At 38.8% G+C, this 14,563-nt stretch overlaps 3 protein-coding genes across 4 annotated transcripts; 2 read left to right on the forward strand and 1 right to left on the reverse strand.

Moving 5' to 3' along the window:
* Positions 1-241: 241 nt before the first annotated feature.
* Positions 242-2,965, reverse strand: LOC105175503 (putative polyol transporter 4). 2 transcript variants are annotated; one of them, XM_088875951.1, is made up of 3 exons: positions 2,444-2,965; positions 1,006-1,883; positions 587-767 (listed from the first exon to the last, which is right to left on the reverse strand). In XM_088875951.1, exons 1-3 carry the CDS (start codon positions 2,643-2,645, stop codon positions 756-758), a joined length of 1,092 nt encoding a protein of 363 aa, XP_088732077.1. In that variant the 5' UTR covers positions 2,646-2,965; the 3' UTR covers positions 587-755. The 2 variants fall into 2 exon arrangements, with proteins under 2 accessions (XP_011096257.1, XP_088732077.1); XM_011097955.3 differs by having other exon boundaries at positions 242-1,883.
* Positions 2,966-3,749: 784 nt separating this feature from the next.
* LOC105175504 (proline-rich spliceosome-associated (PSP) family protein) lies at positions 3,750-10,290 on the forward strand. The gene is made up of 18 exons (XM_011097956.3): positions 3,750-4,127; positions 5,382-5,501; positions 5,624-5,746; positions 5,859-5,921; positions 6,559-6,666; positions 7,425-7,502; positions 7,608-7,700; positions 7,864-7,950; positions 8,048-8,149; positions 8,271-8,390; positions 8,478-8,540; positions 8,651-8,793; positions 8,961-9,042; positions 9,131-9,189; positions 9,283-9,328; positions 9,567-9,658; positions 9,740-9,809; positions 9,909-10,290. Exons 1-18 carry the CDS (start codon positions 3,888-3,890, stop codon positions 9,978-9,980), a joined length of 1,761 nt encoding a protein of 586 aa, XP_011096258.2. The 5' UTR covers positions 3,750-3,887; the 3' UTR covers positions 9,981-10,290.
* Positions 10,291-12,878: 2,588 nt separating this feature from the next.
* LOC105175506 (uncharacterized) lies at positions 12,879-14,469 on the forward strand. The gene has a single exon (XM_011097957.3). It carries the CDS (start codon positions 13,315-13,317, stop codon positions 14,194-14,196), a length of 882 nt encoding a protein of 293 aa, XP_011096259.1. The 5' UTR covers positions 12,879-13,314; the 3' UTR covers positions 14,197-14,469.
* The last annotated feature ends 94 nt before the right edge of the window (positions 14,470-14,563 follow it).

Below are 14,563 nucleotides of genomic sequence, written 5' to 3' on the forward strand. Positions count from 1 at the left end.
CAACTTTTAGTATCTAACTAGTGCTGGACCCCTTCTTCCCTCATCGGCTTCCAAAAATTTCCTTTCCCCATACGATATGGCACTGATTACGGCCTTAAGTAACTTTTGAAGAATGAAATCATACCAAACAGTTGACATTTAATGCATCAGAGAATTAAGATAATGTGTACTGTATTCAGGAATAGATACACAAAGTCAAGAAAGATTTCTGGAACTGTATCAGAAGTGGACGCAGTGCACATGCTTGAAACAAGAATAATTTCTATTTGGGCAAAAAGAATGTACAAGTAGATATGCAGTTTGGTTGGTGACAATCAAATCCAGAAACGCCAAAATTTATCTTCCGCCACCCACAAAAATAAGAAAAAGGGGGGGGGGGGGGGAGAGAGAGAGAGAGAGAGAGAGAGAAAGATGATTGTTGGAGTGATGCCAATGCAAACCCTCACGCAGCACATCTTTCAATCGTAGTTTTTGAGTATGTTATCATCTTTACATCGGCAAACAAGCTCTGCTCTGATGTAATTGCTTCTCCATCAGATGCTTCATATCTCCAATCTCAACTTCACCTTCCGTCCAATGACTGTCATTCTGGAACAGCATTTCAATTTGCTCTAACGATTTCCCTTTTGTTTCTGGAACATATTTGAAAACAAAAGCAACAGAAAGAGCGGAAATTGCTGCAAACAGTAAGAATGTCCCTCCAACTGTTATTGCATGTGTAACGGATAGGAAAGACATTGCAACCAGGCCGCTACTTACTCTGCTTCCTACAGCACCAAAGGCAGAGGCTTGAGCTCGAAGTCTCAGAGGGAAAATTTCAGACGAAACAACCCAACAAATCGGCCCAATCCCCACTGAGAAGAAAGCTACATTAGCACAAACACATAAAATTGACAGAACAATCCCGATTTTACTATCTTCCATTGTGGAAAGAGTTACACCTAAAGAAAACAAACACACAGTCATTCCAATGGTACTAATGTAAAGTAATGGTTTTCTACCAACTTTGTCAATGAGAAATATGGCCACCAAAATGAAGATCGTTTTTGTAAATCCAACGCCAACTGTTGCGGCCAGGAGTTGAGTGTTGCCCTTAATGCCAGCACCCTTAAAGATCGTAGGGCTATAGTATACAGTGGCATCAATGCCTGTTATCTGTTGGAAAATCTGGATCCCACATCCCGTTATCAGCATCCTTCTGACGCCTGGCGTGGGATTCAGTATCTCATGCCATACTGATTTCTCTTCATATTTCTCAGCGTTTGCAGATCCTGCAGCTTCTTGAATTTCTGCCAACCTCTCGTCAACTTCACTAGCATTTTCGTTGGTTTTTAATAGCACAATCCGGGCTTCATCGACACGGTTTTGCATAACAAGCCATCTTGGGGATTCAGGAATAATAAACAGGGCAAAGGCTATAAAAACAGAGGGAAGGATTCCCACGGCAAGCATGATCCTCCAACTTATGTGTGAAGGTAATCCTGAAAAGCCATAGTTCGAGACATAACCAAGAAGGATACCTAAATTTATGAAAATCTCAGGGAAGGAAGTGAGTGATCCTCTTGCAACAGTAGGTGCTATCTCTGCAATATATACAGGTGCAATCATGACTCCGAAGCCAATCCCAATTCCAGCCAAAAACCTGCCGAGCATTAATACTCTGAAAGATGTGGCAAGAGCCATAATACCAGCACCTGATTGAAATATAACAGCTGCAAAGGCCATTGTCCATTTTCGGCCAATGGCATCTGAAGTTCTACCTCCCGCTAAACTTCCAAAAAGAGATATTATGCTTAAGATTCCGACAAAAACTTCTTCTTGGACCTCATTGATCTTCAAGTCCTCTTTAATGAATAAAATGGCTCCGCTCATTACCCCCACGTCTGAAAAATTAGCAAGCATCCTTGTGTTTCATCAGACAAGGAAATGAAAGATAAAGAAGGCAAAAACTATAATAATTCTAATACCATGTCTGTTGAGCAAACTTTTTGTCTTGGAGTAGATACCAGATGAAACAGTCATAACTGTTGAAAGCAACCACTGTTTTGCTTTGAGAAGAAGAAAGAATGCTAATTCAGGAAGCTAATCACATTTTTCCCAGATTAGATTATCTTTTGCTAAAAAAAACGACATATCACGTTTATACTCAAAAGTGCTTTGTGCCTGGTTTAAATTTCCTATTTCTTGCTGCTATTGGACAATGATCGGTTCTGAAAGATATGCTTTTTCTCTTTTGGTGCCATGAAAAGCGAGTTTTTCCTTTAGCTCTGTCAGTCCATTAGCCTCCATAACCAATTAAGCAATGTACTTCCAGGACAACCAAATCAAAGAAATAAGACAGAACACGAGTAAACATCAAAACTAGCAAAAGATTAAGAATCCTAAACAACAATAAAAGCAATCTAAAGCCAAAACGAAACACGAGAAAGGCAGATGCACAAACCGTAGCCAAGAAGCACAGAATTCAGAGATGCTAAGATGGCACAGGCCATCACATATTTGCTGCTGCCGCTGCTTTCTTTTCCATTTTCTTGTAATGGATGAGAAACAGAGACAGCCTCCTCCTCCTCCTCCTCCGCCGCCGTATCCGAGTCCATCCTCACGTACTTCTGCCCACGCTCCTTCCCATTTTCTTGGGCACCCATGTGCTATTCCTCTCTTATCTCTTTCTTCTGTTTCTAATTGTTTGCGTATATTGTAACATCAGCAGATGACAACATAGGAGGACGACGAATATTCCATGTGTGAATAATTTTTGGTCGGTGCGCTGCGGGTTAGGATTATTGAACATATGCTGGATATTTCAGAGGTTGTTCTAAACTCATTTTCTTGGTAGATCTGTTGACGGCTTGACGCTGACGGGGATAGGAAAAGGGCCGTGAAGAGAGGTTAGGTACGAAGGAAATGCACATGACAAGAACAAGTACTCTTATCGTTGATTTTGGAATTGTGGGTGATGGCTTTTGACTTCTACGGCAAGAAGCAATAAATGTCTTAAATATTACTAATTCTTATATGCATTTACAAGTCAACAATAGAAATAAATAAAATTAGGATGTAATTAATTTTTTCCTTTTTCTTGATGACTATAACTTTAAGGAACATCAATTTATATTTAACCAAGATCTCGGCTTAATTTAAATTATTTTCGTCTTCTCTTGCGTCGTTTTTTAGTTAAAATCACAATTCAACATGAAAAGAAAATCAACTACACGTGGATTATATACCACAATTATCATTATTATAGTTTTATGAGCAAATATGATCTATAAACTATAATTTAAAAGCATCATTTTAGTATTTTTAATATTTTTTGTTTGTCATTTTTGTTATTTTAATTTTGATTTTTTCTCTTTTTTCACCTTCCCATTTTTCTTTCTCTTCTTTCACTATTTTTTTTTAATAATTTCTCATAATTTTATTTGGCTTTTCTAATATTTTTATTTATGCAATTAAAATATATACTAGTTTTTATTATGGTTTAGGTATTTAGTTTGAAGGAATTGGGCCCAGCAAGGTAATATTGTACAGAAGGCCCACATGTTGAAAGCTTCACCTTAATGAGGTATTATTTAAAAGCCTAGCAAATATGTGTAGCCCAATGTATGAAGCCCAATTAAATTGATGGATGTTGAAGCCTAATTCTGAAAGCCCATTTTGTGATTTTCGACAATGGTTACGATGAAGGCCCAATTTGTAATGTGGCCCAGCTTTTTGATCCGCTTAAGAAACTTACGGGAGTATTTCGTTGTTCGTAGACCTTCATCGAGGTCCCCTTCCCATCCCTCTTTAAACTCTCGATACCAAAGGGCAGAGAATTGGCGAGCGAGTTTCCATTCTTATCTCAATTAGATTAGTCTTTAGATATACTGTGAAGAAAACTGAAGATGCCAGTGGAAGTAGCGAATGGCGTCGCGGAGAATATCACGCACCCCAACGGCGATTTGAAATCCCAAAACCCTAATGGTGCCGCTAAGAAATCGCGGGAGACCGAGCGGCGCAGGAGGCGGCGGAAGCAGAAGAAGAACAAGCAAAACGCCGCTGCTGGGGATGAAAGCGACACTGCTGCAGAGGACGCCAACGGCACCGCCGATGACGTGTCTAAAGAGAACTTCGATCCTCAGAAGGTAATTTGTAGTTTCGTCAGCGTTATGTTTCGTTCTTCGAGTTCCGAATTAGCGCGCATTTTGAGTGGCGCTGGATGTGAATATCGACGTTATTCTTTGATTTCATTGTACATCTGCAAATTTAGGGTTTCGTAAATTGACATTACTACCAGAAGGTACTCCGTTATACCTGTTGCATGCAATCCAACATGCTATTCTGGAAATGTAATGTAGTTTAGAAAGAGTTCATGTCAGGCCGTCATAATTTTTAGGAATCTGGCTTCAAAAATTTAAACTTACCTCGTTTGCATCAGGTTTTATCATAATGTGTTTCTTCTTAATTGATGAATGAATAGTGTTTAATACGGATACAGTTCAACTTATTTGTTTTTGGTCCACAAAATTTTGTAGGATGGTTGTAGATAAGGTAGATGAAATTACCAAGTTCCTCGAGATTTCACTTGAACTTGTTGATACTGTCTTTTTGTGGTTAAAAACTGACCAGGAATAGCGTTATAGTTTATACAAAGTGGAGCTTCTTAAGCGTTTGCTAATACACAAGTTGCAATCTACTTGCTCTCTAGCAGGAATAATGTTCTTACAAATCATCTTAGATGTTCAACGACTTTGCAATCTAAGACAGTTTTACAGCCAATGGAAGCACCTCTCGATCTTATTGTATTTCTGAATGTTGTCTTTCAATTTTCTTGGCTTCATGGGTTGCAATATCATACCCAAATGTGATTCTCCTGTGTAAAGAGCCAATAGAATGATAAACTGATTTCTAGAAGGAAAGTGGATTCAATAAGTTGAGGAGTTTAATAAGTTTGTTATTACATAACTTCGTCTTTTGTATTTTGTTAGCTGATTCTCTTGGAGATGCATGCTTTTTTGGGTGGATTCATCATGCCTTCTTCCAGAGCTTGTAATATTGGGTGATTGTTTTTTGTTATTATTATTATCATATATTTTCTTTTTGTGGAGTGGCAATCTTTGGAACCATTATGTGCAATAGGGGAGAAAATAATTCATGAGTTAGTCCCCTCTGTTTTCTTTTCTTGATGATCAATACCTATATAATAGTTGATTTTTGCTAATGTCAATTGTGATTAGCTGGTCTTGTGGACATATTTGTGTTTTTGATAATATTGATTTGAATATAATTGTGATGGTGGTGATAAGTGCACTGATTTAGTCATATCATTAGAGAGCTTAATCAAATTGTTTTCTCATATGTAAATGAACTTACCACCATTTTGTCTTATTAATTCCCAGGCTCAAGAACTTGTAGAGGTTGAGTATGTACCAGAAAAGGCAGAATTAGATGGCGTGTTGGATGAAGAATTCAGGAAGGTCTTCGAGAAATTCAATTTTATGGAAAGTGGTGTTACTGAGGTAAGACAGTATTCCTTTGATCTGTATGTTGTTTTGGTTCTTTGACCTGGAACCCCTTTGTCCTGGTTCTTTTCTTTTAATTATCTTTCTTCGGCACCATGGCTTCCCCCTTGTTTCTTCAGGAGAACGATAAGAAGGATGCTGCTGCTCCTGACGCTGCCAAGAAGAAAGCTGACTCAGATTCAGAAGAGGAGGAACAGGACACCCAGCAAAAAGAAAAAGGAGTCTCTAATAAAAAGAAAAAGGTTGCTCTCTTACAGTTGATCTTGTTGTATTGCCCTTTTTCATATGGTGGAAATGCATTTATGTCATATTTCTGTACATTCGTATGACTAAAGTGATGTTGCTTTCTTACAGCTTCAACGGCGTATGAAGATTGCTGAACTGAAACAGATTTGTACAAGACCTGATGTTGTTGAGGTAGACATCAACTTCTGTCATTGGTTATTTTCTGGATTGCAGCCTGTCTAGACTTTCTAAGTGGTTGATGATCTAAGTTATGCTGCTGCTTCTCAAATTTGAAATTGCATCTACGAGGTGACACCAATATATTGCAGAATCAACCAAATGGCCCGATTGTCTTAATGTAGTTTTGGTATCCGTTTGTGGGATAAATTGTATCTACCACCCTTTTTAGTCTTTGAACTAAAGTAAACACATGAGAAATCAAATTATGCTACTTCACCTTTTACACTTTTGTTATTGGACCCCAATCAATATTAATTTTCTGTTACATGTAAGCCCTTTCCACCCCCCGTGGAAAAGAACGAACACAGACAGACACTCACAAATTGGGCTTATCTTACACTGCGTGGAGTCCCTATTATAAGTTCTCGCAAAAAGGGTTTTATTGCTTGTTGATTCTTTTTTATTTTTACTATTAATCATTGTGTTGGTATGTGTCCATACTCTTCTAAGATGAAGGTGCTGTATATGTTGCTAGCTATAAAACCAAATCTTGGATGATTGTCAAAACTATTATTGTTGTCTATGGAGGGGATATTACCTGTGACTAGTAAGTATTAATTATGTAACACTTATTTTTATGACATTCTAGGTATGGGATGCCACTGCCGCTGATCCAAAGCTGTTGGTATATCTGAAGTCATATCGAAATACTGTTGCAGTACCACGACACTGGTGCCAGAAAAGGAAGTTTTTGCAGGTGAGCCACTGTGGCAGACGTTCATAGTTGGTTAAGTATATCTTGTATTACTATTAGGTTTGCACTAGTCCCATGTTGAAATGTTTTGAGGGGGCATGAGGGTTTAATTAAATAGTGGGTTTAGGGAAGAGTGTGATGGACAATAAGTTAATGAGGTTTGTCTTATTTGTATATATGGTTCTTGCAGGGGAGCTGCGGTGGCACCTGTGGAGCCTTGACATGTAGGTGTTTGCAAGGGGAACCTTGCATGATTTTTGTTCAATGTGTTTGCTGGTTTGGGTTGGGGTGTAGTCCATATTATGTTGCTTATTATATGTCCTTTCAGAGAACCTGGTCTAGGAACAAACCGTAATTTTTTGTAGCAGGATGCTGAGGAAATCTTTTCGGACTTGATATTCTTGCTTTCACTAATCTTAAACTAGCTGATGGCATCTCATACATATTGAGTGGACAACCCTAATTGGCACAATTTTTTAAATATGTAGGGACTTAAAACTCCTACAATAGTTTCCCTTAAATGTTGTGATGAAGATTACTGGTGGCATCATTATTTAAGTGAGAGGGTACTTCCATAAAGAAGAGAATTAGTTTTTGGAAAAATAGATATTATTTGTGGATGTCCAGAGCATTCAATTTGGGAAAAGGTTGCAATTAGTTTTCTTTAGGATTTTAATTATCTAATTTATTTCTAGCTTTTGTGCTTATAATTTGCATGCTGGTTTAATATCTATCTCATCCCCTCTCTAATTGCTTTGCAGGGAAAGAGAGGTATTGAAAAGCAACCTTTTCAACTTCCTGACTTTATTGCTGCCACAGGAATTGAGAAAATTAGACAAGTGAGACTCAGTTTTTCCTCACTGTGGTTATTTCTTATTCATTGACCTGATATGATAGTTCAATCTTTTCTAAGCTTGCTGCCTTTTGTTGTAACTTTTTGACAGGCATACATTGAGAAGGAGGACAGTAAAAAGTTGAAACAAAAACAACGCGAGAGGATGCAGCCTAAAATGGGAAAGATGGACATTGATTATCAGGTCTTTTGAAAGTATTATAAGTTTTGCTGTTACGGTCCAAATTTTTTTCATGTAATTTTCTGTTATTAATTGGTTTTCAGTGGGGTTTACTCGTCACATTCTCTTATTTTTACTTTTCCCTTTTGGGGTTTTGAGACACAACTTTCTATTTCAACTTTTTTAGGTCCTCCATGATGCCTTCTTCAAGCATCAGACTAAACCTAAATTGACTACTCATGGTGATTTGTATTACGAGGGCAAGGAATTTGAGGTACATATTGGGAATATTTACTAAGATATCCCTGGTTATCTAATGTACCATTGACAAGATCATCTAGTGGTATTGATTGCCTGTGTTATTGCTTTAGGTAAAACTGCGAGAAATGAAACCAGGGACACTTTCACAGGAGTTAAAAGAGGCTCTTGGTATGCCTGAAGGTGCCCCTCCTCCTTGGCTCATCAATATGCAGGTTGAGGACGTATTTCTTTGTTTAAGATATTCAGTTTGTCTCATACGTATATTTCATTGAGAATTTGTTATTTGAGAATGAGTTGGTGACTTGCAATTGGTATACTATCTTGCCACGGCAGAGGTATGGTCCTCCACCATCTTATCCTCATCTGAAGATTCCGGGGCTGAATGCCCCAATTCCACCTGGAGCTAAGTTTGGCTATGGGCATGGAGATTGGGGCAAACCACCTGTTGATGAAGTAGGTTTTAACTTCAATTCTTTCACTGTTAATCTGAGCTTTTATTCTCCATGTTTCTTACATTTGGTATTTTCGTTTCTGAACTAGTATGGGCGCCCTCTCTATGGAGATGTTTTTGGTGTTTTGCAACAAGAACAGCCCAATTATGATGTAAGTTGGTACAGTATTTGACAACTGTTCCTCCATGCTTTCTGTTTTCGGAATGAATTATGTTAGGCATTTGCTTGTGTCATGTGACTCGTATGGAGACTGATTTTCAGGAGGAACCAGTTGACAAGACAAAGCATTGGGGTGACCTGGAGGAAGAGGAGGAGGAGGAGGAGGAAGAGGAAGTAGAAGAGGAAGAACAGATGGAGGAAGCAGAATTGGAGGATGGCATTCAATCTGTTGACAGTCTTTCCAGGTAATATACATACATTCTTTTGCTCTATAAAAATTTGTACCTACGATGAATTTTTGGATAGTAGCAATATGGATGATTTTTGTAATTATGACTGTCAGTAAGGCATCTTGTGTATATATCTCTTTTGAGTTGCTCTGACCTGCTTGTTCTTAATGGGTGGGTTTTAGCACTCCTACTGGCGTTGAAACTCCTGATGTTATTGATCTTCGGAAGCAACAGAGGAAGGAACCTGATAGGCCTCTCTATCAAGTAATTGTCTTTTGATCTTTCACCACCCCCTTGCCCTTTTCTTTTCATTGTTTCTGGAGGAAGTGACTCTTGTTTAATTCTCCATTAGGTGCTTGAAGAAAAAGAAGAGAAGATAGCACCTGGAACATTGCTTGCACCAAGCCACACGTATGCCCTCATCGTCTAGTGATGAATTCAACTTTCATTTGAAATATAATCTTGCATTCTTAATGGATCTCTCATATTTCCTTTCCCCCACAGGTATGTGATCAACACTGGCACACAGGATAAAACTGGTGCTAAAAGGGTAAGGAAACTGAGCCTCTCTGTGTTTTGATTTTTTTACCTGACAAGGTTCAGATATTGGTTGCGTTATGAGATTCACATCGATTTGTTTTTGTTTTTTTGTTTTTTTTTTGTGTGTATGATGTCACTAGCAAGTGGAAACAGCTATAGACATGTTACTAGGAAATATTAAGAAATGCATTGTTGTATATTGATGTGGTGCTCCCCTGATGTTCTCTGTTAACTGTCTACTCTGTCAGGTTGATTTGCTGAGAGGGCAGAAATCAGATAAAGTTGATGTCACATTAGCACCAGAAGAGTTGGATGTCATGGAGAATGTTTTGCCTGCCAAGTCAGTGGATGAGAAGTTTGTTTGTTCAGATTGACTGGTTGTTACATGTAATCCTAGCTTATACTCTTCTTTCTGTCACAGGTACGAGGAAGCCAGAGAAGAAGAGAAATTGCGCAATCAGCGGGAAGATTTCAGTGATATGGTTGCGGAGGTACATGCAGCATCTCAATTCTTTTTTAAGTCCCTTGTACTTTCTCTGTTGTCTCTCTTGTTTTTGAGAAAGAATATCTGACTTGTTGAAATGGCCCAGAATGAGAAGAAGAGGAAACGAAAGATGCAGGAAAAGGAGAGCAAATCAAAGAAGAAGGATTTCAAGTTTTAGGCATGTTTTGGGTTTTATTACTTGCAGCTGCTTTTGGGAGATGTTAAGGGCTAATGCTGCTGCTTGTACTGTCCAATGTAATTGTTGCTGCTATACTTCACCATGGAAAATCATGTACGACTGTGACCATTGTCCTTTCCCGACTTTGATCATCATACTAGAGCTGTGTGTTTGTTAGCAGGATTCTTACTCAATGATGTACGATTCAGTATCTCGTAGTGGACTGGGCATGGGCGTACCTATGCCTTTTGTCATTGTCTTTTGTTTTATATATATATTCTCATTTGGGGAAATGAAAATCTTCTCCCTATGTCTTGTGTTAAATTCCTGCTGGGGAGTGGCAGATTGTTGAGACAAACTGAAATGCTATAAATTAATTATAAAAAAAACAAAGAAATACTACAAATTCGTTGACAATGAAAAATTACGGTAAAGGGGTAGACAGGTCTGAAGGTAAAACCGTATGAACCAGCAGGAACTAGTGCACTTGTGATGCACGGGCATGACTCATGCGAAGGGCTTGTTTTTACCAAGTTAAGATGGAAAAGACAGGAGTGGGTATCAAATCACATTCCGTGGCTGTATCTTAGGAAATCTGTCCCCGTTTAGCTTCAATATTTTTCATCATTACATGTCTACAAAACAAATCCATTTCTTCTCTTTAGGTAATGATGGATCCATGTCGCTTGGAATCATAAAGAAATAAAAGGTCCGAGGAATTGCTTACCAACCTTGTATTTTATCTTCTAACATGCTGCATATTGGTTCACATGTGTCGTATTTGTAATGATGGAATCATGTAGCTCTTCGCACATAAAGCCGACGAATTGTTCAGCAGCGACTTTCAGTCTAACATTTTCCGTTGTCTAGCTCTAGCATCTTGGTTCTATGAGATTTATCGGGTGGGTTGTTCTATGTACATGGTAACTCGTATATGATAAAGTCCGCAACAGGAATTTCTTTTGTAACCCTTTGGAGAACATGTCGCTTTTGCCTTAAGCCTTTCTCTTGTATTGAGATGAACTAAGACTACTGGCCACATGTTCGCATTTTCTCGACACTGGTAGGGCAATCGTAACGTTTTTGATCATTCCAACACACCAAATAAAATATAATCCTAAGTCATAAAAAAAATTGGGAGGATGACGCTAATCAATCCACCGGCAACGCCAAAGCAGCCACCAGATTATGAGAGCACGTGGGTTGGGTAAAATTAATAGGTCTCAAGACAGACACTGATCTCCACAGTCGTCCAGTAATCATGATTATATTATTTAACAAAACAAGCTTAAGGTGGATATAATACCAAGAATTCAATGGTCATCCACCCTCGACTATACTAATCCAATTTGTACATATGATGTATCCGACAATTATTCGGTTGCAGGGCCACTTGTGATAAAACTATTCGCTGACGGCGTCTTTCCCTAACCGACCAATCACTCTCATTTACACACAAAATTTTCCCAGTAAGTAATTCGATTTTGGACTCATCCCCAAACGCGATTCTAAGTTTCCTTAGCGCCAAGAATTGTCAGAGTAGTCGTGTTATGGGGGCAGACATTTAATTCTTGATGGATCATTATTCTTTTTGTGACTATGATGCCGACTTTAGTCACTACAAGTAGTTTTCATATCCTACTCAACTGTTGATGCGTTTACGAGACATGACCATTGACAATTTCCCTTGGATGTATATTATTTGTTATCTTCATCTGTCCCATTTCTAGAAACACACACTACAAAAACGTTTTCGCAATCAATAACCTGACTCTTGATAAATATTTACACATCAACTAGTCGAATTGAACTGATCATAACATACTCTTCGTCGAATAATTTATAATGTATAGTGCATTCAGATTTTAATTTATTATAAGATTGGTAGGTATGTAGACCACCCAATTAGCTATAAGAGGCGATATCCCTATCCCAAGAATAGCGCATAGCATCTAAAATCATAATTCATACTTAAAGTTGTGCATGTGATAACATGCCTCAAACATATAGGGGATGGGGGTGGGGGGGCCAGTGGGGGTGGGGATGGAATCACATGTTGACAACTGGGTTTTAACCCCATCACCTTCACTTCACCACCATACCTAAACTACTACTATTACAACTTTCTACTTCTCAACCTTTGCAAAGTTGATTATTATTGTTTTCTATTTATACTTCTTACAACCTTTTTTATTTCACGCACTAGTTGAGAGTGTTATGAGGATTTCCACCAACAACACTATACATGCAAATCTGACAGCAGACGTGATGAGGTTTCAGACTGAAGAAATGCGCAAGCTTGGACGAGAGGTGGTGATTTCATTGTGTACAAGAAAAGATTTAGAGTCTGGAATTTTTAAATAAGCTCAGAAAGTTAAACTCATTAATCACCTAACTAAAACAAACTAATAACTGCAGCTTTAGTTAAAAGCGTGGTTAGTAGAATAGCAACTCTACTAACTGTTTACAACTCCGCTGCAACTTTACTATCCATTTACAACTCTGTTGCATCTGTGTAATTTCATCGCAGACCGACCAAAATATTGACATATGCATGTCCGGGTACTCCAACTAGGATTCTTTAATTCTTTTATATATGCTTGTGGTAGCTAGCTAGCGTATAAATACGTCAAACTTGCATTCAAAATCAGTTTTTTTTTTTTTCTTTTGAGGTTTTTGGTGGCATGTGATGTTAGTGAGTGTTGCTAAATTATACCCAATATAGAACCCATTATTGACTGTGTGGAAAAGTGTATTTTTTCTCTTGTATTGGTCTTTCTTTTGAAACTTAGGATTGAAGTAAGTGTTATGCTAGTAATTGTGCTTGTATTATATATATATATATATATATATATAGAGAGAGAGAGAGAGAGAGAGAGAGAGAGAGAGGGTGCAGCCCACATAGATAAATGAAGAGGGGTGTGGGAGAGTGGACCACAGAAGCTTGAGTGATTGCGATCTTCTCCCCGGGAATTATTAATGTTTTACAGATAGATTGATGGACAGTGATAGGGAAAAGAGGTATATAGAAAGAGATAGACAATCTGAGACACCCATCTTCGATCATTAATTTCCAACCACGTACCTACACTACACTCACACCTACATTCCCATCTCTATGATGATTATTACATCCCTTGCAACATCCTACTACCTACTCTTTCTCTTGGTGATCTGCATAATTTAATTAATACTCCTCGTACGTTAATTTATATATCTCTCCTTGTTCCACGCACACATTTCTTAATTTCTTGTCCGGAAGGAGGGTACATATATAGAAGAGTTTGTTTACAATCTTGATTTGATCATCCTGCTTCGTGGATTCAGTTTAGGAATGGGTTTGAGTAGTAAACAGGTTTCCGGCGATCAAGGGCTTGACTGGGGACGAACTTTGCTGCAGTCAGGTACCGCGGAGCTGTCAAAATCGCCGTCTATAAGGCGGCAACAGCCACTCCACCAGTCGTCGGAGCCCTTGAAGTGTCCGAGGTGTGCTTCAACCAATACAAAGTTTTGTTACTACAACAATTATAACAAATCTCAGCCTCGCCATTTCTGCAAATCTTGCAAGAGGCACTGGACTAAGGGTGGCACTCTCCGAAATGTTCCCGTCGGCGGTGGCCGCAAAAACAAGCGTCCCAAGATTATTTCAAAAGTGGCAACCACCACTTCCGCCACCACAGTCCCACTCCCCACCACCACGCTCCAGCAAGAATTCCCCAACTTTCTCTCTACTGGTGATCAGAAAAGAATCCCTGAGATTGTTTACCAGGCCTTGATTCGCTCTTCGTCTCCCTTATTGCATGAAACGACAGACGGCATGAGTATTAGCATCCCCGAGAAGCTTTTCATGGGGAGCAATGGCACAAACACGATCAGTTCTACAGGTTTGAATGTATCAGCGCCTCAGAATTCAAACACAGAATTTCAATTCTCAAGTTTAAGCACTTTTGATATGAATGCTTCTTTGATTCCAACATCTTATCAATCCTTAAATTATACATATGATCATAACTACGGTGGGAATCTTGATTCCCTGGAGGAATCATCTATCACCACTGTCAATATTCCGAGTACTAGCAGTGTGCCGTGGCCTGGCCCGGATAGCATGAGCCCTATGGACTTGCCAAACTGCTGGAACTGGAATGAGATCGATGCGTTAACTTCAGCCGACCTGAATATATCATGGGATGATGATGTTGCGGAGACCAAACCCTAGACAAGATTGAAGGATCTTGATTGAATACTGCATGATCGCAGCTAAATGAAGAAGACTATGTGAGTTATAAGTTTCTGAAGGATTTGAGTTCGATCATTTAGTCCAAGGAGGGCTTGCCCTAACCTTAACCATGTCATGAGTTCCATTTGTACAGTTGTGGCTGTCAAATGTGTAACTATGATAGTTAGTTACATGCCATAGTTTGAAGCTGTCCTTTTTAGTATCAGTTTCAGGCTAGTGGACATACGTAGTACGTCCAATTTGTGGTGTTTGTGTTTTCCTCTGTTGGAGAAAGGATTCATCCATGTGAAAGTTGGATTGGATTGTTGGATTAGGAGGTGGATTTTGATAGCTGCTTTTTTTGGGG

The sequence above is a fragment of the Sesamum indicum genome, linkage group LG12, assembly GCF_026168435.1.
Source record: "Sesamum indicum cultivar Baizhima isolate 11 linkage group LG12, ASM2616843v1, whole genome shotgun sequence".
NCBI lineage: Eukaryota > Viridiplantae > Streptophyta > Magnoliopsida > Lamiales > Pedaliaceae > Sesamum > Sesamum indicum.

Coding starts and splice junctions, on each gene's coding strand:
- LOC105175503 (XM_011097955.3), bottom strand. CDS start 2,645: ATGGGTGCCCAAGAAAATGGGAAGGAGCGTGGGCAGAAGTACGTGAGG. Junction 1,884..2,443: donor TTCTGTGCTTCTTGGCTACG/GTTTGTGCATCT, acceptor CTAATTTTTCAG/ACGTGGGGGTAATGAGCGGA.
- LOC105175504 (XM_011097956.3), top strand. CDS start 3,888: ATGCCAGTGGAAGTAGCGAATGGCGTCGCGGAGAATATCACGCACCCC. Junction 5,502..5,623: donor TGGAAAGTGGTGTTACTGAG/GTAAGACAGTAT, acceptor TTGTTTCTTCAG/GAGAACGATAAGAAGGATGC. Junction 9,190..9,282: donor TTGCTTGCACCAAGCCACAC/GTATGCCCTCAT, acceptor TTTCCCCCACAG/GTATGTGATCAACACTGGCA.
- LOC105175506 (XM_011097957.3), top strand. CDS start 13,315: ATGGGTTTGAGTAGTAAACAGGTTTCCGGCGATCAAGGGCTTGACTGG.